The sequence below is a fragment of the Macaca nemestrina genome, chromosome 11, assembly GCF_043159975.1.
Source record: "Macaca nemestrina isolate mMacNem1 chromosome 11, mMacNem.hap1, whole genome shotgun sequence".
Lineage (NCBI taxonomy): Eukaryota > Metazoa > Chordata > Mammalia > Primates > Cercopithecidae > Macaca > Macaca nemestrina.
The window spans coordinates 4,215,838-4,239,777 of NC_092135.1; the positions used below are offsets into that span (position 1 = coordinate 4,215,838).

General features: G+C 45.9%; 1 protein-coding gene and 1 non-coding gene across 3 annotated transcripts in view; one reads left to right on the plus strand and one right to left on the minus strand.

The window, feature by feature from the left end:
* LOC105492438 (glycophorin C (Gerbich blood group)) overlaps positions 1-23,940 on the minus strand; it is a 92,379-nt gene that overhangs the window by 31,197 nt on the left and 37,242 nt on the right. The window contains exons 3-5 of one of the 2 annotated variants that reach the window (XM_071072551.1): positions 22,516-22,572; positions 18,640-18,696; positions 15,768-16,492 (exon numbers count right to left, since the gene is read on the minus strand). In XM_071072551.1, coding sequence (XP_070928652.1) covers positions 16,296-16,492; positions 18,640-18,696; positions 22,516-22,572 — 311 coding nt within the window. In that variant the 3' untranslated portion in view covers positions 15,768-16,295. Of the gene's footprint in view, positions 1-15,767; positions 16,493-18,639; positions 18,697-22,464; positions 22,573-23,940 lie in introns of those variants that run through there. The other variant, XM_071072552.1, reaches the window with a different exon arrangement.
* LOC112428607 (U6 spliceosomal RNA) lies at positions 9,502-9,608 on the plus strand. Its single transcript, XR_003020646.2, has one exon. It is a non-coding gene; the product is annotated as a U6 spliceosomal RNA (small nuclear RNA).

Below are 23,940 nucleotides of genomic sequence, written 5' to 3' on the forward strand. Positions count from 1 at the left end.
CATCTCAAAAGAAAAAATAAAATGTGATAATAATGATATTAAGCCTAATTTTTTTTGTTTTGTTTTTTTTTGTTTTTTTTTAAATTTATTTATTATTATTATACTTTAAGTTCTAGGGTACATGTGCATAACGTGCAGGTTTGTTACATATGTATACTTGTGCCATGTTGGTGTGCTGCACCCATCAACTCGTCAGCACCCATCAACTCGTCATTCACATCAGGTATAACTCTCAATGCAATCCCTCCCCCCTCCCCCCTCCCCATGATAGGCCCCGGTGTGCGATGTTCCCCTTCCCGAGTACAAGTGATCTCATTGTTCAGTTCCCACCTATGAGTGAGAACATGCGGTGTTTGGTTTTCTGTTCTTGTGATAGTTTGCTAAGAATGATGGTTTCCAGCTGCATCCATGTCCCTACAAAGGACACAAACTCATCCTTTTTTATGGCTGCATAGTATTCCATGGTGTATATGTGCCACATTTTCTTAATCCAGTCTGTCACTGATGGACATTTGGGTTGATTCCAAGTCTTTGCTATTGTGAATAGTGCTGCAATAAACATACGTGTGCATGTGTCTTTATAGCAGCATGATTTATAATCCTTTGGGTATATACCCAGTAATGGGATGGCTGGGTCATGTGGTACATCTAGTTCTAGATCCTTGAGGAATCGCCATACTGTTTTCCATAATGGTTGAACTAGTTTACAATCCCACCAACAGTGTAAAAGTGTTCCTATTTCTCCACATCCTCTCCAGCACCTGTTGTTTCCTGACTTTTTAATGATCGCCATTCTAACTGGTGTGAGATGGTATCTCATTGTGGTTTTGATTTGCATTTCTCTGATGGCCAGTGATGATGAGCATTTTTTCATGTGTCTGTTGGCTGTATGAATGTCTTCTTTTGAGAAATGTCTGTTCATATCCTTTGCCCACTTTTTGATGGGGTTGTTTGTTTTTTTCTTGTAAATTTGTTGGAGTTCTTTGTAGGTTCTGGATATTAGCCCTTTGTCAGATGAGTAGATTGCAAACATTTTCTCCCATTCTGTAGGTTGCCTGTTCACTCTGATGGTAGTTTCTTTTGCTGTGCAGAAGCTCTTTAGTTTAATGAGATCCCATTTGTCAATTTTGGCTTTTGCTGCCATTGCTTTTGGTGTTTTAGACATGAAGTCTTTGCCCATGCCTATGTCCTGAATGGTACTACCTAGGTTTTCCTCTAGGATTTTTATGGTATTAGGTCTAACATTTAAGTCTCTAATCCATCTTGAATTAATTTTCGTATAAGGAGTAAGGAAAGGATCCAGTTTCAGCTTTCTACTTATGGCTAGCCAATTTTCCCAGCACCATTTATTAAACAGGGAATCCTTTCCCCATTTCTTGTTTCTCTCAGGTTTGTCAAAGATCAGATGGCTGTAGATGTGTGGTATTATTTCTGAGGACTCTGTTCTGTTCCATTGGTCTATATCTCTGTTTTGGTACCAGTACCATGCTGTTTTGGTTACTGTAGCCTTGTAGTATAGTTTGAAGTCAGGTAGCGTGATGCCTCCAGCTTTGTTCTTTTGACTTAGAATTGTCTTGGAGATGTGGGCTCTTTTTTGGTTCCATATGAACTTTAAAGCAGTTTTTTCCAATTCTGTGAAGAAACTCACTGGTAGCTTGATGGGGATGGCATTGAATCTATAAATTACCTTGGGCAGTATGGCCATTTTCACGATATTGATTCTTCCTATCCATGAGCATGGTATGTTCTTCCATTTGTTTGTGTCCTCTTTTATTTCACTGAGCAGTGGTTTGTAGTTCTCCTTGAAGAGGTCCTTTACATCCCTTGTAAGTTGGATTCCTAGGTATTTTATTCTCTTTGAAGCAATTGTGAAAGGAAGTTCATTCATGATTTGGCTCTGTGTTTGTCTGTTACTGGTGTATAAGAATGCTTGTGATTTTTGCACATTAATTTTGTATCCTGAGATTTTGCTAAAGTTGCTTATCAGCTTAAGGAGATTTTGGGCTGAGACAATGGGGTTTTCTAAATATACAATCATGTCATCTGCAAAGAGGGACAATTTGACTTCTTCTTTTCCTAACTGAATACCCTTGATTTCTTTCTCTTGCCTGATTGCCCTAGCCAGAACTTCCAACACTATGTTGAATAGGAGTGGTGAGAGAGGGCATCCCTGTCTTGTGCCAGTTTTCAAAGGGAATTTTTCCAGTTTTTGCCCATTCAGTATGATATTGGCTGTGGGTTTGTCATAAATAGCTCTTATTATTTTGAGGTACGTTCCATCAATACCGAATTTATTGAGCGTTTTTAGCATGAAGGGCTGTTGAATTTTGTCAAAAGCCTTTTCTGCATCTATTGAGATAATCATGTGGTTCTTGTCTTTGGTTCTGTTTATATGCTGGATTATGTTTATTGATTTGCGAATGTTGAACCAGCCTTGCATCCCAGGGATGAAGCCCACTTGATCATGGTGGATAAGCTTTTTGATGTGTTGCTGAATCCGGTTTGCCCGTATTTTATTGAGGATTTTTGCATCGATGTTCATCAGGGATATTGGTCTAAAATTCTCTTTTTTTGTTGTGTCTCTGCCAGGCTTTGGTATCAGGATGATGTTGGCCTCATAAAATGAGTTAGGGAGGATTCCCTCTTTTTCTATTGATTGGAATAGTTTCAGAAGGAATGGTACCAACTCCTCCTTGTACCTCTGGTAGAATTCAGCTGTGAATCCATCTGGTCCTGGACTTTTTTTCGTTGGTAGGCTATTAATTATTGCCTCAATTTCAGAGCCTACTATTGGTCTATTCAGGAATTCAACTTCTTCCTGGTTTAGTCTTGGAAGAGTGTAAGTGTCCAGGAAATTATCCATTTCTTCTAGATTTTCCAGTTTATTTGCGTAGAGGTGTTTATAGTATTCTCTGATGGTAGTTTGTATTTCTGTGGGGTCGGTGGTGATATCCCCTTTATCATTTTTAATTGCGTCGATTTGATTCTTCTCTCTTTTCTTCTTTATTAGTCTTGCTAGTGGTCTGTCAATTTTGTTGATCTTTTCAAAAAACCAACTCCTGGATTCATTGATTTTTTGGAGGGTTTTTTGTGTCTCTGTCTCCTTCAGTTCTGCTCTGATCTTAGTTATTTCTTGCCTTCTGCTAGCTTTCGAATGTGTTTGCTCTTGCTTCTCTAATTTTTTTAATTGTGATGTTAGAGTGTCAATTTTAGATCTTTCCTGCTTTCTCTTGTGGGCATTTAGTGCTATAAATTTCCCTCTACACACTTCTTTAAATGTGTCCCAGAGATTCTGGTATGTTGTATCTTTGTTCTCATTGGTTTCAAAGAACATCTTTATTTCTGCCTTCATTTCATTATGTACCCAGTAGTCATTCAGGAGCAGGTTGTTCAGTTTCCATGTAGTTGAGCGGTTTGGATTGAGTTTCTTAGTCCTGAGTTCTAGTTTGATTGCACTGTGGTCTGAGAGACAGTTTGTTATAATTTCTGGTTTGTACATTTGCTGAGGAATGCTTTACTTCCAATTACGTGGTCAATTTTGGAGTAAGTACGATGTGGTGCTGAGAAGAATGTATATTCTGTTGATTTGGGGTGGAGAGTTCTGTAGATGTCTATTAGGTCTGCTTGCTGCAGAGATGAGTTCAATTCCTGGATATCCTTGTTAACTTTCTGTCTCGTTGATCTGTCTAATGTTGTCAGTGGAGTGTTGAAGTCTCCCATTATTATTGTATGGGAGTCTAAGTCTCTTTGTAAGTCTCTAAGGACTTGCTTTATGCATCTGGGTGCTCCTGTATTGGGTGCATATGTATTTAGGATAGTTAGATTAAGCCTAAATTAAATGAGCTTTCCTTTGCTGCATGATCTTTGAGCCTAGTTTTGCTTTGTCATGTAATCTGAGAAAGGGGTGTGGGTTCATGTGCTGTAAATGTTTACATGTTTGTGGGCTTTCATGTCTTAGTAGGTGAATGTTAAGGAATTGTAAGGTGAGATACCCAGGGAACGTATTTGCATGCTCTTCACTTCTTTTCTAGAGATAATGGGTTCGTCTAAATTAGGAACTTTGAAAAGCAGCAGGAATTTCCACCATTTTGGCCTGTGGTGAGGGAGGAGTCCCTCTAATCCATCTCTTGACACTAAAAGTGATGTTTCTGGATTCGAAATTTGATGATGCCACTCCCTGCTGAGAATCCTCCTGGGGATCCCTCTGATTACAGAGCAAAGTAGAAACTTCGTAGCTGGACCCACAGGGCTGTCAGTGAGCATCTTCCTGTTTCCGTCTCTGGGGTTGCCTCCTGCCACCTTCCCCGCTCCACCTATATGCTCCAGCGACTCACAGCGCTTTGGACATGTCACAGCCATTTCTACCTAATCATTTACCTCTTCCTGAAATCCCCCATTTGCTAGCTCAGATAAGCGATAAATCTGGTAACTCAATCATACGTCCTTACCCATTCAGTACTAACAGAGTTCTTCCTCTGAGGCTTTCTTGACCAACTCCTCTCTCTCCATCCTGCCGTCTTCTGGGTCATACATTGAAGCATCTTGCAGTTTTCTCTCTCCCTGTAGTTAGCAAGCTTTATGGCCATTTTGGGGTTACTTTCTATTATTGTTGCTGCCTCTGGGAACTCCCTGAGGACGGGTATTGTCCTCTGTAGACCTAGTGTGCACACGGGACCAGGCACATAGCAGGTCCTCCATGCGTGCTTGGTGACTTGGAATGAAGGTGTGTTCTGCCACTATGGTGTGTGGGTGGTGGTGTGCCGGCTCAGGGTCCTGCAAGTGCTGCTCTGCCTTGGCCTAGGAGCAAAGCTTCCCGCTTGAATCCAGGGCAACACCATCCCCCAGGGCTTCCCTCTGTCCTGAGAATTGAGTGTTTGTATCCAGATAAGACATTTCTGGAAGGATGTACCATTACCGCCTCCATTATCCATTATCCCATCCCAGGCAGACATCTCCAGTAAAGCAGGGAAATCCCAAAAGAACAGCTACCTTGTGGGGTATCTCTGAGAACATGTTTGCCCTGCTCCTGAGGGTTTGCTTGGGAAAGCACCTACTTCCATGGGAATAGATGCCACCTCTGCAAATGGGGATGCCGGCTTGGTGTCCTTACTCACCTTGAGGCAAGCAGGAGGGTGTCTGGGCCCTCTTAGAGCAATTCTCCTGCAGGTCCCTTGGTTAAACAAACCCCACATTCCCAGATCTTAGTGTGGATCTTCCATCTCAGAGCTAGCATTTTCTAATACGTTGTGTAGTTTTTACATGTACTGGCTGAAGCCTGGGTTCAGCTCTGGGCTTTGCCACTTTGTGCCATGCAGTTTGGATGAGTTTTCTAAGATTTATTTTCTCTATTTCCTCATCTGTAACATGGGGAGGAAATAATAATACCTACCTCAAAGGATTGTTCTGAGCATTAAATGAGTTAACAGATTATACCTTGTACATAGTAAATGCTTAGTACACTTAGAAATGTTAGTCAGAACTGATGTCTAATGCACTGTGTAGCCTCAGGAAAGCCCTTGCCCCATCTCTTAGCTGGGCCACATAACCTCTTCTGTGCCTTCTAGCAGCTGAGGGTCCTGGTTCTCTCCCATTTCACCAGTCAGTCCCACCCTAGTTGGCTTCCAAACACCCACGGCATGTTAGCAGTGCAGCTGGGCACAGGTCTGGAATCCCTCTCTGAAGGAAGGGCCTTGACTGTAGTTTGGGTGATAATCATGATGATTCACTTTTTCTCTTTTGGTTCTAAAGACCACCCCCTTGGGCGTGGGCTGGAAAATACTCTGTAATTTACAAGAGTGCCAATTCTTGGTGAGGCTCATCGAATTTTTAAAATTCTTTTTATTATATATTTTTGGTAGGGGATGTGGAAAAGTACTTGGTAGGAGAAAAGTATCTGAAACAATGACCCGTAAAGACACCCACAAAGGTGTCTGATCCTGGAAGGCAAAGAGAAGAGGTACAGCCTGAAGCTGCCTCCTGTCTCGGCCTCTGAAGCAGGTGGGGTCTTGGAAAACTTCCTTGATTTTGATGGAACTTCTTTTAGTGGTCTTAGCACCCTAGGTAATTACCCTTAATATGCAGGTGAAATTTTCCAATCTTTTCTGTGCTTTTTTGGCATGCTTGAGTTTATAGTGGGTATTATTGTGTATTTTACTGTTTTTCACTTGACATTATATCACAAGCATTTCCTCAACGTATTAAAAATTCTTTGGAACGTCATTTTCTTGCTGTAGAATATTTAATTGCAAGTCTACATCATAATTCTCTTAACATTCCTGTAACGATGCAAATTTAAATAGTTCTGTATTTTTTCTATGGCAAATAGAGCTATTATAAGCCTTTTTTAAACGGAAATTTTAGTCCGTATTTCAACACATTGTTTTCAGGATAGACTTTCAGAAGTAGAATTTTTGGATGAAAGAATACGAACATTTACGAGATTCTTGGCTCACTACCAAATGTACTGTCAGCGAGGTCATGCTCACGTTTCTATTCACCAGCCAGTGCGAGCCTAGTGACTTTGGGTGATTCTTCTAAATGATCTCTGCCCTAATTAATACTTTAAAATGCAATACACACATGTACACCCATATTTACTACACATATATATGCACATACGTGTATACATATATATAAGTGTATACATATATATCTACCTATCTTTATCTATATCTAAATCTATTCTATCTATCTATAGCTACGCCTCTGTAAAGTTGACTCTGGAACAATGTTGGGGGTGCCACCCCCATCCCTACACAGTCAGAAATACATGAATAAGTCTTTTGACTTCCCCAGAACTTAACTACTGATAGACTACTCTTGAGTAGAAGCCTTACCTATAACCTTAATCAATTGTTACATGTATCATAGTATATTCTCATAATAAAGTAAGCTAGAGAAAAGAAAACATTACTAAGAAAATCATAAGGACTGGATGAGGTCCTTAGTGCTTGCGCTTGTAATCCCAGCAACTTGGGAGGCTGAGGTGGGAGGGTGGCTTGAGCCCAGGAGTCCAAGGCTGCAGTGAGGTATGATTCTACAGCCTGGGCAACAGAGAGAGACTATGTCTCAAGAAAATTATAAAGAAAAAAAGAAAATCATAAGGAAGAGAAAATATATTTGATATATTTATCATTCATTAAGTGCAAGTAAATCGTCAGAAAGATCTTCATCTTCACGTTGAGTAGGCTGAGGAGGAGGAGGGGTTGGTCTTGCTTTCTCAGGGGTCTCAGGGGTGGCAGAGTGCAAGAAAATCTGCATATGAGTGCACCTGCGCAGTTCAAATCCGTGTTGTTCAAGGGTCCGCGCTGTATATATACATGTATATACAAATATACATGTATATATTTGTATTTTTTGATCGGTAATGCAGCTGTACATTTTTTTCCTGTTAGAATCATTTTTCAATGGCAGGTGATTAATAGTGGGTGGAATAAACAAGCTACACAACTTCCTTCTACCTCCCTGGGGGGTAGCTGCAGTTAGCTGCCAAGAATTCCAATTCAGCTTTGCTATTTACAATCTCCAGCCTTGTTTTAAAAATCAAACATGTCTGTGAGGGGAAAATCTCTGTCCATATAAACAAACAAACAAAATCTTTCTGATAGTACATTTCAACAGGGTATTGAAAGGAATGAAAAATACTCATGGTAAAGAGCTTTCTTTACTTTTAGGCACCTCTGCATCTCACTACATTGGCTAATTATAAGTTTAAGGAAGAAGAAAGGAACAAGGTTTATCACCCCACCCCCCGGCCTTTTTTTTGTGCTTTTTTTTTTTTTTTTTTTTTTTTTTTTTTTGACAGAGTCTCACTGTGTCACTCAGGGTGGAGTGCAATGGCCCAATATTGGCTCCCTGTAACCTCTGCCTACTGGGTTCAAGCAATTCTCCTGCCTCAGCCTCCTGAGTAGCTGGGATTACAGACACGTGCCACCACACCTGGCTAATTTTTGTATTTTTAGTAGAGACAGAGTTTCACTATGTTGGCCAGTTTAGCCTCCAAATTCTGGCCTCAAGTGATCCCCCCACCTTGGCCTCCCAAAGTGCTGGGATTACAGGTGTGAGCCACTGCGCCCGGCCTATCACCCCTTTTTTACTAGTGAGGAACAAAGCTCCAAGAGGAGAGCCGCCTGACTCTGCTCCATGTCATCTCCCAGGAGCTTCCTTGTCTTATTTACCTAGTGACTATCAACTGCAAGACACCAACAGATTCATTCAACTGTCAGTGCACATGTGGTGTCCAGTAATTGCACAGGTACCCAGTATTGAATGGATGCCTAGTATTGCTCTGGTATCTAGTATTGCACAAATATCCAGTATTACACAGGTGCCAGTATTGATCAGATGCTGGTATTGCACAACTTTACCCAGTATTACACAGGTACATGTTGCCCAGGTGCAGACATGCTAATGTTGGACAGCTGTCCGGTATTGCACGGGTACCAGTATTGCTCAGGTGCCCAGTATAGAATAGGTGCTCAGTATTGCAGAGGGGCCAGTACTGCACAGGTATTCTGCATGGCACACGTGTTGATATTGCTCAGATGTTGGTGCTACACAGCTGTCCAGTACTGCTTAGACGCTAGTATTGCACAGGTGCCAGTATTGCCCAGGTGGCTAGTATTCCACAGCTAGTCGGCATTGCACAGGTGCTCAGTATGGAACAGATGTTAGCATCGCACAGGTATCCGGTACTTACAACTTACGTGAAACCTGCTCCCTCTGGCATCTCCATGACCTCATTTCTTAGGAAAATGAGAAAGTGGGACACAAGTCCCATAGTGGATTTTGTGACCTTGTCTGAAACCCTCCTGGGTATTTTGCCTGACTTCTAGCACAGCCTTTTTTTTGGTCTCATGTTCTCGCATGGGCGCAGGATGGCATTCCGAACCGAGAAGGGTGTGTCAGAGCTGAGCTGGGGAAGAGTAGTGGGCTTGGAATCCTCTATGTTTTCTTCCCTCCTGTGTCCCTCCCACCACACACTCCACACACATGCCTCGGCATCCCTTTCTGCTCTCCTGTCTCCAGATGAAGAGGGAAGGTGGTGGACCTTCTCACTATTCTCCCTGCTTCCTCTCCGCCTGGAGGGATGTACTTGGCGGAGAGCTTTCTAATACTCATCCCAAAGAAGAAAACTTGCAGGGTAGAATTTCTGACTCAGGTCAAAAGCCTGGGTGGAATAGCCTTCCCCTGGCCTCCCAGAGGCATAGAGGCCAGGCCTCATGGGGTAGCCCTTCTGAATCCTTTGCTTTCCTTTTCTCTCTGGGATCCTAGTTAGGTATCTTTTGTTGTGGAGGAGCTGCAGATGTGTCTCTGTGATACTTAAAAACTTGGTTTATTCCGTAGAGATTTTAGTTACAAAGGCAGATGGACGGTCTTCATCCACCAACCGAACAGGTCTAGTTTGATCTTTTGCTCTAGGGGCTATTGTGTTCTGTACAAGGTGTTTCATAACCAATTCAGGGTCATATCGATTCACAATTGCGTTAAAAGAGGATTTTGGTGCTCACTTAGGCAGCACATATGCTAAAATTGGAATGCTACAGAGAAGATTAGCACGGCCCCTGTGCACAGATAACATGCACATTCATGAAGCATTCCATATATATATATATATATATATATATATATATATATATATAAAAAGAGGATTTTGTCTCCATCCTGAGAGATCTCTCATAAGGTGCTTTTCCCTATTCAGGCCTCAGTAATTTCTAGGCTGTCTTCGTCCCCAGAGTACAACTTCTAATTCCTCTCAACATTGGATGCAACGTGATTTGCAAATCTGACCATATCTCCTCCCACTTTCCTCCTGTAAAGGGCTCTTACTACCTTCAGTTACAGCACAGTGGCCAGCCCCCTCATTACCTGGTTCTTTACGGTCTCTGGGTCTGGAGTCATCCTCGGTTACTTCCATACGTGCCTGAAGCTGCAGGAAGAACTGCATACTTGCAGGTTCCAATATCACCTCGATTTCTCTGCATTTGTCATCTGCTCACCTAGATAGCTCCTTCAAAACCCGTCTCAGAATTCTCCCTCCAACAATCCTCCCCTGACTTCTCCTCAGTCCATTTGGTCCTCCATGATGGACCCCTTGCAGCTTGAACTATTTTAACACATCTCTTATTGCAGCCAGTGTCCTCCAGGGAGCCAGCAAGGCCTTGCTCAGCTCCAAGTCTCTGGCATTGCACCTCCTGTAGTGTCAATGCAGAGAACATTTGTGTCCTGAATGAAAGAATTAGCGGTGTTATCTCTGCCTGGGAGCTGAGGTCTGGATGTCTACCATCCTTTCACCGTAACACCTCCATTTGTTACCTTAAGAAGACAATGTCCGTGTACTGTAGCTATGAACGAGATGGTCCTTCCTGGGCCAGGCGCGGTGGCTCATGCCTGTAATCCCAGAACTTTGGGAGGACGAGCTGGGCAAATCACCTGAGGTCAGGAGTTCAAGGCCAGCCTGGCCAACATGGTGAAACCCCTTCTCTACTAAAAATACAAAAAAATTAGCTGGGTGTGGTGGTGGGTTCCTGTAATCCCAGCTACTTGGGAAGCTGAGGCAGGAGAATTGCTTGAATCTGGGAGGCGGAGGTTGCCGTGAACCAAGGTTGCATCATTGCACTCCAGCCTGGGCAATGAGAGCAAAACTCCATCTCAAAAAAAAAAAAAAAAAAAAAAAAAAAAAAAAAAAAATGGTCCTTCCCTAGAGAAAGGAGTGACCTGACTCTGACTTAGGGCATCTTGGTAAGCCCACAGGATGCTTTATCTTGAGAGAGCTGTATATAGAACTTGTTTCTAAGTACTTTTTGAGAGAGAAAAAATGATAATAATTTCAGCTACTTAAAAAATAAAAGGTGGCTAACGTAATGTATTTGGTTCTAAAACGACTAGGAGATCTGCATATCTTAACATCAGCTTTGGAGGTCTATAATGTTGGCAAGAGACCTCTTGATTACAGGATGATCTTAGAATAGAGGCTGGCGAACTCCACCCAACCTTCTTGCCAGGGCTCTAGATTTATGGATCCACCCATGAACCAAGACATTTTCACAGCTGTATGCCTCTATGTGTTCCTGTCATAGCAAACCAATAAAAAATACAAGCCTGCAGTGAGATCTCTCATACACTGGCCAGAGAATGGAGAAGAAAAGTTTTCTACTTTTTTTTTTTTGAGACGGAGTCTCGTTCTGTCGCCCAGGCTGGAGTGCAGTGGCACAATCTCAACTCACTCTGAGCCCTGTTATTTAGTGCATTGCGTTGTTCATTCAACATGTATTTATTGAGTACTCACAGGTACCAGGCATGATGTTAGGCAGTGCCTACCTTGTTAGGAGACAATTCTCCAAGGGTCTCTTGCATTTTTCACGTCTGTTGAGTGAGGCAGGAACTGCACTGTGTTCTTGACTACATTTTCCAGGCTGTTTGTGTATTAAACAGACTTGGAAGACCAAGTAGTAGCTCCATCCAGTGCAAAAGGCAGGCATTTTACTGCCCATTATGAGATTCTGATTTTCTTGGTTCAAGATTTCTCTTCTGGAACTCAACCCACCATATGGATAAACGTCCTCTGAGATCACCCACATCTCCCACGTGTAACTTGGAGATGAGGAGATGTCATTCAAATATGCTGATGTCATACTGCTTGCTGGGCTGTACGTGCCTTTGTCTCTGACCCAGGAATCTCATCTATGTCAGCATCTATGAAACTGGTGTAGGCCAAATTGCTCACTTAAAAGCAGGGCAAAACCTCAGACCCTTCACAGTTCTTGGCAAGCTTATATCCTCATTTAAATTACTATTCAAAACATGAAAATGCAAATATTTTGGCCATCATGTTACTGGTAAGGATCCTGGAGCACGGAAAATTAAGTAACTCTTCCTAGGTCACACAGAGCTAGTTACTGTCTGAGATAAGATTTTTGTCCAAGTCTGTCCAATTCCAGAGCCACTCTCTTTTCATAACATCGTGCTGACATGCTAAATTGCAAACATTAAAATGCCTGTAGTTCCACTTGTGGCACTGGGCCAGTTAAAATCCTGTTGGCCCCTAAATCATTCCCGTTGCTACGATGATAAAAATATTTAGGTAAGGAATGAAAACAATTGAGCAGCTTCTCTCCAGGGAGGACAAAAAGATAAAATCATGAAGGGGAGTTCCTTCCATTAAAAAAGAAGAGAAAATTCTCTTTAATATTTACATAACAGTTGGCTCAAAGCCTTGACCTCCTGCTGCCTCTTCTGGGGAATGGATGAGATCCATCTCTCTCCAGGCAGGATGGGCCGAGTCATGTGAAACTCAGACTAAACAATGGGGCAGCTGGAGCAGCGGGTGAGCCCCGGGGTGGGGAGGCCTCCAGCTCCGCGGGCAGGGTCTGAGCCTTGCTAGACCTTTTGAAGCCCCTTTGTGAATTTCCATGGTGCATTTTTAATCTTTTGTCTTGTTTAATTTGATCATTATCTTATCCATATGATAGAGACTGACCTATTCCTTCAGTGACTCTTTATTACCTATGCAACAGAGTCCAAATTTCTTAGCTTGGGACCAAAGCTGCTCTATGGTCAAGCCCTTATATACTGTGTAACTGGCCCAAGCCTCCCTTCCTCTCTAAAGCCTTTCCTAAGTCCATTTCACTCTCCTTAGTGTTTTAGATTGATTTGTATCACTACTCTCTCAGCATCCATAATACTTTAGGGCTTATATACATTTACATGTTTATCTTCTCCCCTAAGCCATGGACCCCTGAAGGCAGAGGCTGCTATATTCAGCTATGTAATTCCAACACTTACATGGTACCTAATAAATGTTTGTGGATTACAGCAGTATACTCAGACACACACACATATATATTACCTATCTGTCTCTGGATCTGAAATTTAATCACTAAATACTCTTAGTTTGGGAACGAGCACTTTGAAGAAGCACAAATCATCTAAGGTTAGTAGGGAAGCTTTGGCTTGATGTAATCTGGATGATCACTTTCCTTTTCATAAGAGTGGCCCGGGTGCAAGTGTCCTGGGTGCTGGAAGTGTGGATGAGGAGTGACCGGGCTGGCAGCACTTGCTAGCTCTATAAGCTAATCGTCCCACCAAAAGCAGGTAGGCTCCACTGCATCATCTCTCCCCAGCACGAGGAGGGACCTCTCAACCAGGCCAGCTCTGACTGGGGATGGGGTGCTGGCAGAGGTGCCTGGGCCATCACTGTTCGGGGCCACTGGGTGGCAGAGACCTGGCTGAGGATTCTCTGATCCCAGCACTGGTGAGTCATGCCAGCATTCATGAGTCTTGATGCCACCTGCTCTGCTCCCTGGGGAGCTCCTGCTGACTTATCTCAACCTGCTGAAGGGAGGCCAGACAGGCCTGAGTTAAATGGCTCCTCTGCCATTAGCAGCTGTGAGACCTCCAGCAAAGCTCATTGACCCTTCTGAGCCTCAATTTCTACAGATCTAAAGGGAGGATAAGGATATCCACTTGCCAGGATTATTTCGAGGATTAAAGGAGGCTTATGTGCAAAGAAGCTGGGATTTTCTACAGACAGAGCTCTGTGCCTTTCCCTCTTCTTCCAGCCCTTCTCTGCCCCATCCCCTCTCTTCCTTTCCTCTCTTCTTTCTTCCTTCTTTTTTTTGACTCTTTGGTATGTGCAAATTTGTGCATTATTTAGCGCAACTAACATTGGTTGCAGCATGCTGCAGAATGACTTAGTGCATTGCTGGAGGAAGGATCAAAGATTTAAAAACCTGGTCCCTAATCTAAGAGAGCATTATTAATTGCCCACCAGTGTCCACCAGCGTGCACTCTCTGTGTGTATGTGTGTGTGTGTGTGTGTGTGCATTATCTCTTGAAGTTGCCCTGCTCTCTGGTGTGGCCATCTGGTCTCTGCAGTTAGCCTGTGACAGCTCCCTCCTTGTGGCATCTGAGCTAGGCCACCTGGGACAACCCAGCTCTGCAACTTCTGTGTCATCACTACTGCTACTGAGCCTGATTCTGGCTGGGTCTGGGGACCCAGTGGACTGGGAATAGACTGTGTTTCAATTGTTTTCCAGGACACTGTGCAGGCAAAAGAGTGAGGATAAAAGGAGGTGAGGAAGGGGAGGTGAGTGGCCAGGGAGTCAAGCTTAGGGTAGACAGCTCCTGGGCCCAGTGAGGGAGAACGGAATGAGTTACCGTCATCCTTCCCCCACATAGGCACCCGCTGTCTAGGAGGCCTGGGGAGCCCCGGGTTCATCCTCTTCTAGAGACTTTTCACCCCAACGCATGTCTATGTGTAGGTTCTGGTGCCTCCTCTGTGCTCCCCGGACAGTGATCTGTGCTCCCAAACCTGGAAGATACGGGTGCTCAAAAACCTGAAATGGCATTGCCACAGGAAGGGATGTTAGAAACCGTTTACCTGAGTGTTTCCAAAATGTGCTTTGAGGACCACTTGGTCCATGAGCTCCTAGCAGGTATCCTGTGGGCAAATGGGGTCTTTGGGTCAACATGCCTGGGAAAGGTTGTGTGCACTGCTCCCCTCCCACCAGAGCCAGCATCCACACTGGGCCAGTGAAGACGCTGAGGAACCTGCACTGCTTTCACTTTGCACGATACATCGTTTTCTAAACTGACTTGCGCATATTTGTTGGGACTGTTTATTGCCATCTTTGCCACGCTGCTGTTCTGAAGATCATTGTTGGCCATGCAGCTACAGTCAAGCCCTTTGTTTCATAGATGAAGGCCTGCGAGCTTGGGTCACCAGGGAAAGTTCTCACTTTTGGACCAGGCTTCTGCCGTCACTGCTTCTGTGAGCTCCCAGCTCATCTCCCCCACCACGGCCCCAGGACTGCCAGCTCCTCTGGCAGGTGGACCTCCCACTGAGTTCACATTCCCCATAATCCTCCCAGGGAGATCTTTGAGAACTTTCTGCCAACCCCCAGGTGGAGATGGTGCAGCCTCAAGAAGCCGCAGCCCCAGGGAGTACCTAGGTGACCCCAGCACCTGGCGTGCAGTCTTTAACCTCACAGCTGCTGGTCCTTGGAGTGACAGCTGAGCTGTTGGAAATCTTGGAAAAACTCGCCTGGAAGGGAATGGTTAACCAGTTCATCTCTTTCTGTTACTCTGTTATTTTGAATTATGGCTACTCCTCAGGAAGTGTGCAGAAGTAGTGCAATGTGGAATGTTTGTTTACCGCTTCACGCAGTTGTTGACACTGGAAGATAGGGAGGTCTGAGCACTTGACCCTCAACGCTTGGAGTCAGGCACAACAGAGGTGCCATTATCAGCAACATTTCCACATAAGGGAGGAGAACACGGAGGCCAGAGGGGTCAACCAAGTTGTTCAAGGTCCTGGGACCAGGAAAGGGGAGCTGGGACCCAAAGCCAGGGACTAGAGCTCTGCACCACGGGGTATCATGGTCACTGTGACTGGAAGGACGAGATTCACTCATATTTTTGGATCAGGTCCATTTGTTCTCATACTGCACCTTGGAAAATCAACACTTCAGCCGGTGCCCTGGCTGCTGGGACAGGCTATTTCTAGAGGGACATTTCACCCTTCCTTTTGTTTCATGCAGCTGGTGCTCCTGTAGGGAAAGGAAAGCTGGTCACTGTCCTTCCTCCCTTGGCAGGCTTGGGAGCCGCCTGTACTGGCTGTGCTTTCTGAGAGCTGGCCCCAACAGGAGCCAGAAATGAACTGTCCAGGCCCCGTCAGAGAACATAACATTGCACAGGTGAAAAGCAAGCCCTGGGTGGCGTTTATCTTTCCCCAGACAACTACAGTAATACTGTTGGACTCTGAATGCTCGGTTACATTTCAAATTTATTTCCAATCGTTTTGAGCTGGATCAATGGGAGACAAAGGTACCTTTTAGCTCTGGCACCTGCTGTTCCCCCCAAATGTCAAGGACTGACATTTGATGCCATTATCCCCAGTCAGCACACAGATGACTTATTTCCTTGCTTCCCCAGCCCCCGGGTACCCCGGCACCCCCTCTCCCTCAACAAGGACTTTCTTGCCAGTGAGCTGATACCGTCCTGCACTACCCAGGGGGCCCCGTGTGCCCAGATTTTCTCCCACCTCCACGAAGCAAACGGTGACCTCTGGGGTGGCCACCGCCTCCCTGGGTCCCTGGGAGAGGCCTCTTGCAGCGCGAGTCCTCCTCCATTCCTCCCTGGGCAGGTACCTAGTGTTTCCAGGTGCCTATCTCGGGAAGGAGCAAGTGCTGTCTGTCTCTGCCTGGTGGTATCAGTAGGGGTGCTGCTGGGCGATGGGGTATGTTTTTCCCGATGGAGCTGGAGGAGGCATTCAGGGAAGTGAAGTCTGTTGTCCCTCAAATAAAGTACTCCTTTCTGCTATTGTCACCAGCATCTTGGAGGGCAGGGTCGCCCTGCAGGGCTGCATCTGCACTCTCAGCAAACTCCGTGCCCTTGGCCTCATTGGTGTGGTACGTGCCCTTGTGCCGGTACATGTAGTGCAGCAAGACGAAGAGGAGGCAGACTAGGACGATGACCACAACAGCAATCACGACTGCAGGTGGGAAGAGGTGCAAGGGTCAGTCTGAGGCAGAGGCCCTGGGATCTGGGATGGGGGTCAAGACCCACAGGGGTTGTGTGAGGACAGATATGCTGCCACAACCAAAACAGGTGCTCCTTGATTTATGGTGGGAGCCAGGTTCCTGTAAGCCCATAATAAGTTAAAAATACTGTAAACGAAAATTACATTTAATACTCCAAACCTACTGAGCATCAAAGCCTGGTCTAGCCTACCTTAAGCAGACTCAGAACACTTACATTAATCTAAAGTTGTGCAAAATCATCTGACCCATATTTTATAATGTAGTGCATCATACTATATATTGCCAGCCTGGGAAATGGTCTAAGTTCAAAATTCAAAGTATGGTTCCTACTGAATGCGTTTGCGTTCATGCCGTTGCAAACTCAAGAACTCATAAGTTGAACGATTGTACATCGGAGACAACTGTGCCAAAGCCAGGCAGGCCAGTTCATTCCTTCCCCATGCTTCACCAGCCTGTTGTGTGCTGGCTCTGTAACCTGTGCCTTCCTAAAATGATCCTCCTCTCCCCTTCTCTCGTCTCCTTCCTTCCCTCCCTCCTCTTTTTCTTCCCCACAATTCTGCTACTAAGCATTCTGCAGACAGTCTAGAATCATACCCCAGGACTGAACTTTGTTTGGATATTTTTAATTATAAAACCAGGAAAGTCCCAGAAAACAGGGCAGAGTTGGTTGCTCTATGTACACTATACAGGGGGAAAAAAGATGAGGCTATTAACTGTGCTTGGGACAGGTTGTGTGGTTTGTGTTTTTCAATGGCCTGATGGCTGCTCCTCACCCTACCCTGCTCCCATTCCCTCCTGGGGAGTGAGGACTGCAGCGAATCTGCAGGAGGAGCAGGACTTGGCCACACAAAGGACTGAAGTGGGAGAGGGTAACGCAGAGGATGGCAAGGTGCTGGCTATGTGTGGGTGGGGGAGCAGTCACCCCTCACTTCTGCTGGGACTCCAGAGGGATGGGGAAGTACAGTGTGAGGCGACTGAGGAGGGGTCAGATCACTCAGGGCCTTGAGACTGATAGAGCAGCAGTCTCATGGGGCCGGGCTGTTTTGAGTTTGGGCATTTACTTTGAAGCTGCAGAACAAGCCTCTGTCTCTTCTTAGAATGCAGGTTTCTTTGGAGGCCTTGGGGAGGGACTGCTGAAGAATATGGAAAGTCTGAAACTGCTCCCAAGTCCCACCTTTATAGAACAATTTCCTAAACTTCCTACTGCCTTCAGGGGTACAATTCTGTCTGCATAATGTTAATAATACCATCTAATTAGCCGGGTGTGGTGGCGGGCACCTGTAGTCCCAGCTACTCAGGAGGCTGAGGCAGGAGAATGGCGTGAATCCAGGAGGCGGAGCTTGCTGTGAGCTGAGATAGCACCACTGCACTCCAGCCTGGGTGACAGACCGAGACTTCGTCTCAAGAAAAAAAAAAAAAAGCTCAGTGGTGCAACGAGTTGGAGAATGCCAGGGTACACAGAGTCCAACGGGTGTCTTTGACTGCTTGCTGCTGCTGCTTTTTCTTTCTTTTTAAATTGTACATGTTTCCTGAGTTATTAATAAGCTGCTGAGAAGTGTGGATCTCAAAGAAGGTCACAGAGCACACAGCACCTCCCAAACTTGGTTGTTCTTGAAACATGGTTTGCAGTCACAGCCATGACCCACGGGGATCCACTTGCTCATGGTTCAAAGCAAGGCAATGGCAGACTCAAGTTTCCTTGAGGATGGAGGGTTGGGGTACATGGACCCAGGGCAGAAAATGATGTGGGATGAGGGAGATGGTGGAGAAGTGTAAGTAGCCTGGTCCGTCTACCCTCATCCCACCTCCACCCTCAACCTCCCTCACCAAAACTGCTGTCTCTCCAGCCCCTGAGTTCCTGTGAGTCAACAGCCCTGAGGAAGGCTGATAAAATATATATACAGATATGTACCATGTACGTATGTATGTATATTTACCCAGGACTAGACTCCTCCATTTCACATACAAAACCACCTCTGAAGGAGAGAAAAAATGGCCACAGCCACCCCTGCCCAAGTCCTTAGGTCAGTTCTACCTGGATGTTTTCACCAAGGCCCCCCACCCTGGCTGCTTGAAGGGCTCTGTGACAACAGCTCACCTGCAATGATGGCAATGTCCGTTGTGGTGAGGGCGTGGGTCACCCCTGGATAAGGCCCTGTGAACAGAGGACAAGAATCTGAGGTCAGACAGGAAGATTCTCCATGCCTAGCAGCACCTTGTCCCAAGCTGCATCCTTTGCTCAGGTGTGAGCAGCTCTGTGAATGGGCCCAAGTAGACAGGAGCAGTGTGGTGCACCCACCGAATCCTAGCAGGGGTGCACAGACCAGGAACCAGGTTCTGCCTGGTCTGGGATGGAACTCAGGGTACTCCAGGCCCATTCGAGTTCTCTGCTGTATGCCTGCACTGAGGGTGGTGCCTCCACCTGGTAGATGCTCAACAGTTATCTGTGGTGTGTATGAAGGCAAGGACTCTTGTTATGTTTACGACAGAATGTTTGTGGAGTATCTGATGCTTACACCAGGGGTCTCAGTCCACTTTGTGTTGCTATAGCGGAATACTTGGGTAATTTATAAAGAAGAGAGGTTTATTTGGCTCACAGTTCTAGTGGCTGGGAAGTCCAAATTGAGCAGCTGCATCTGGTAAGCGCCTCATACTGCTCCTACTCGTGGCAAAAAGCAGAAGGGGAGCAGACATTTGCAAAGAGACCACAGGTGATACAGAAAGCAAGAGAGTTTAGAAAGCTGAATTTGCTTTTATAACAACCTGATCTCAGGTAACTAATCCAGTCTCATGACAGAAAGAACTCCCTTCCTTCCTCAAGGGAGTATAATCTATGCATGAGGGATCTGTCCCTATGACTCAAATATCTCCCACCAGGTCCCACCTCCCATCACTGCCACATTGGGAATCAAATTTCAACGTGAGGCTTTTGCAGGGTCAAACCACATCCAAACCATAGCACCAGGTGTTGCTTTAGTTGTCTTCTATCTACTGTATCATGCAGTCTTCACAGCCATCCTATGAGGTGCCTGGTGTTGTTGGCCCATGTCACAGGAAGAACACCAAGGCTCAGAGATGTGATGTGCCCATGATCACACAGCTCATTCAGTGTCAGGTCAGGACTTAGCCAGTGCTCTTGCCTCTGGAGTACACGTTCTGTCTTGGAGAAGCCCTTCCCAGCGCTCCTGTCTGAGGAGTCGTTCCTGAAGCCCCCTCATAGGTCTTTCTATTGACTCTCCTGTGGGAAGGACCACTGTATGACACTATCCAAGTTACTGTGTGCGTTTTTTCACAGCTTAATGGCCTGGCCAAGGAGGGCTGGGATGTGTAGGACATCGGAGACCTGCATGTTTCCTAGAGCTGCTGCAAAGAATGCCGTATGTATTCTGGGAGATGACTGTGAAGAAGGATTTATTGGATCACAGAAATATCAGTGTTAACATAGGAAATCCCATGTTCCCATTACAATGGCTCTGCATAATAAAACAGAGAAGGATGCTTCATAATAGTCATTTCCACTCAGAAAATCACTTTAATTATAGTGCTGTGAGGTCATTCTCCCCAGTGCAGCTGCCAGATGCCTCTTTCTTATAAGAAACCAGCTGCTGGTGTCAGGAGTCATAGTGGGTGAGGGGAGAACAGACTCCTTGCTAGGGGTCCACAGCAGGAAGCAGGTAGGCCTAGGTAGGTGTGAAAGTGGGGAGGAAGGTAAAACAAGGCATCGAGTCAGCAAAGGGACCCAATGAACTCACCAGGAGTCAGGGCCTGGGGAGCCAGGAACCAGGTAGGGTGGAGGGTCCCGCATTCACAGTGCTTCTCAGTAGTAAGACCTGAAGCAGGACCATAGCAACTTCAAGTGGGTGCTGGACTCTATTATACAGTGTAAACAAGTGCAGCCTCCAATTTAGTATCTAGCACCTAGTAGGTACTCAATAAATGTTCACTGAATGCATGAGTAAATGCATGCATATTTAAATAAATGGATTTAGTGGTGGGCTTCTAGACTTTTCTAATCACCAAGTACCTCAAAGTTCAGAAAGAAAGAATAACACCTTGCTTAAGTAGGTATAGATGGTTATTGAAGGTCAAATATCCAGAACTGCCCTCAGAAATTTTCCAGCATGTCTTTTGACAGTTTGTCCAACAGAAACAGGGTTAGAAGCGACTGTTACTTCCTCTTCCTTTTTTTTTTTTTTTTTTTTTTTTTGAGACGGAGTCTTGCTCTGTAGCCCTGGCTGGAGTGCAGTGGCCAGATCTCAGCTCACTGCAAGCTCCGCCTCCCGGGTTTACGCCATTCTCCTGCCTCAGCCTCCGGAGTAGCTGGGACTACAGGCGCCCGCCACCTTGCCCGGCTAGTTTTTTGTATTTTTAGTAGAGACGGGGTTTCACCATGTTAGCCAGGATGGTCTCGATCTCCTGACCTCGTGATCCGCCCGTCTCGGCCTCCCAAAGTGCTGGGATTACAGGCTTGAGCCACCGCGCCCGGCCTACTTCCTCTTCCTTTAAAACAACTAATAATTGCTTACTAGGTGCCAGGTGCTGGTCTCAACATTTAATGCATTTTAACTCAGTCCTTGCAACAGTTGCCAGAACCTTGCTCTGAGCTCCTCCATTCTAAAACCAGGAAAGCTCCAGAAAACAGGGCAGAGCTGGTTGCTCTGTGTACACTATACAGGGGGAAAAGATGAGGCCATTAACTGTGCTTGGGACAGGTTGTGTGGTTTGTGTTTTCAATGGCCTGATGGCTGCTCCTCACCCTACCCTGCTCCCATTCCCTCCTGGGGCGTGAGGACTGCAGCGAATCTGCAGGAGGAGCAGGACTTGGCCACACAAAGGACTGAAGTGGGAGAGGGTAACGCAGAGGATGGCAAGGTGCTGGCTATGTGTGGGTGGGGGAGCAGTCACCCCTCACTTCTGCTGGGACTCCAGAGGGATGGGGAAGTACAGTGTGAGGTGGCTGAGGAGGGGTCAGATCACTCAGGGCCTTGAGACTGATAGAGTAGCAGTCTCATGGGGCCGGGCTGTTTTGAGTTTGGGCATTTACTTTGAAGCTGCAGAACAAGCCTCTGTCTCTTCTTAGAATGCAGGTTTCTTTGGAGGCCTTGGGGAGGGACTGCTGAAGAATATGGAAAGTCTGAAACTGCTCCCAAGTCCCACCTTTATAGAACAATTTCCTAAACTTCCTACAGCCTTCAGGGGAACACTTGTGTCTGCATAATGTTAATAATACCACCTAAGAAGAAAAATGCTCAGCAGTGCAATGAGTTGGAGAATGCCAGGGTACACAGAGTCCAACAGGTGTCTTTGGTTACTTGCTGCGGCTGCTTTTTCTTTCTTTTTAAATTGTAGATGTTTCCTAGTTATTAATAAGCTGCTGAGAAGTGTGGATCTCAAAGAAGGTCACAGAGCACAGAGCACCTCCCAAACTTGGTTGTTCTCGTGACACAGTTTGCAGTCACAGCCATGACCCGTGGGGATCCACTTGCTCACGGTTCAAAGCAAGGCAAAGGCAGGCTCAAGTTTCCTTGAGGATGGAGAGTTGGGGGGCATGGACCCAGGGCAGAAAATAATGTGGGATGAGGGAGATGGTGGAGAAGTGTAAGTAGCCTGGTCCGTCTACCCTCATCCCACCTCCACCCTCAACCTCCCTCACCAAAACTGCTGTCTCTTCAGCCCCTGAGTTCCTGTGAGTCAATAGCCCTGAGGAAGGCTGATAAATATATACACAGATATGTATGATGTACATATGTATATATATTCACCCAGGGCTAGACTCCTCCATTTCACATTCAAAAGCACCTCCTAAGGAGAGGAAAAATGGCCACAGCCACCCCTGCCGAAGTCCTTAGGTCAGTTCTCCCTGGATGTTTTCACCAAGGTGTCCCAACCTGGCTGCTTGACGGGGTCTGTGATGACAGCTCACCTGCAGTGATAGAAGTGTACATTGTGGTGGGGGTGTGCGATGAGAGCTCACCGTCAATGGTGGTAATGTCCATTGTGGTGGAGGCGGAGGTCACCCCTGGATAAGGCCCTGTGAACAGAGGACAAGAATCTGAGGTCAGACAGGAGGACTCTTCATGCCTAGCAGCACCTTGGCCCAAGCTGCATCCTTTGTTCAGGTGTGAGCAGCTCTGTGAATGGGCCCAAGTGGACAGGAGCAGTGTGATGCAACCAATGACTCTTAGCAGGGGTGCACAGCCCGGGAACCAGGTTCTGGTTGGTCACTGACTGGGATGGAACTGTTTGAACCTGAACCACCAGGTCACTCCAGGCCCATTTGAGTTCTCTGCTGTATGCCTGCACTGAGGGTGGTGGCTCCACCTGGTAGATGCTCAACAGTTATCTGTGGTGTGTATGAAGGCAGGGACTCTTGTTGTGTTTGTGACAGAAAGTTTGTGGAGTATCTGATGCTTACACCAGGTGTCTGAGTCCATTTTGTGTTGCTATATCTGAATTCTTGGGTAATTTATAAAGAAGAGAGGTTTATTTGGCTCACAGTTCTAGTGGCTGGGAAGTCCAAATTGGGCAGCTGCATCTGTTGAGGGCCTCATACTGCTCCCCCTCGTGGCAAAAAGCAGAAGGGGAGCAGACATTTGTAAAGAGACCACAAGGTGATACAGAAAGCAGGAGAGTTTACAAAGGTGAATTTGCTTTTATAATAACTTGCTCTCAGGTAACCTATCCAGTCTCGTGACAGAAGGAACTCCTTCCCTCCCTCAAAGGGCTATTAGTCTATGCATGAGGGATTGGCCTCGATGACCCAAATATCTCCCACCAGGTCCCACCTCCCATCACTGCCACATTGGGAATCAAATTTCAACATGAGCTTTTGCAGGGTCAAACCACATCCAAACCATAGCACCAGGTGTTGCTTTAGTTGTCTTCTATCTACTGTATCATGCAGTCTTCACAGCCATCCTATGAGGTGCTTGGTGTTGTTGGCCCATGTCACAGGAAGAACACCAAGGCTCAGAGATGTGATGTGCCCATGATCACACAGCTCATTCAGTGTCAGGTCAGGACTTAGCCAGTGCTCTTGCCTCTGGAGTACACGTTCTCTCTTGGAGAAGCCCTTCCCGGGGCTCCTGTCTGAGGATTCCTTCCTGAAGCCCTCCCTTAGGTCTTTCCATTGACTGTCCTGTGGGAAGGACCAGTCTATGACACTATCCCAGTTACTGTGTGTGTTTTTTCACAGCTTAATGGCCTGGCCAAAGAGGGCTGGGATGTGTAGGACATCGGAGACCTGCATGTTTCCTAGAGCTGCTGCACAGAATGCCTTCTCTCCTCTGGGAGATGACTGTGAAGAAGGATTTGTTGGATCACAGGAATATCAGTGTTAACATAGGAAATCCCATGTTCCCATTACAATGGCTCTGCATAATAAAACAGAGAAGGATGC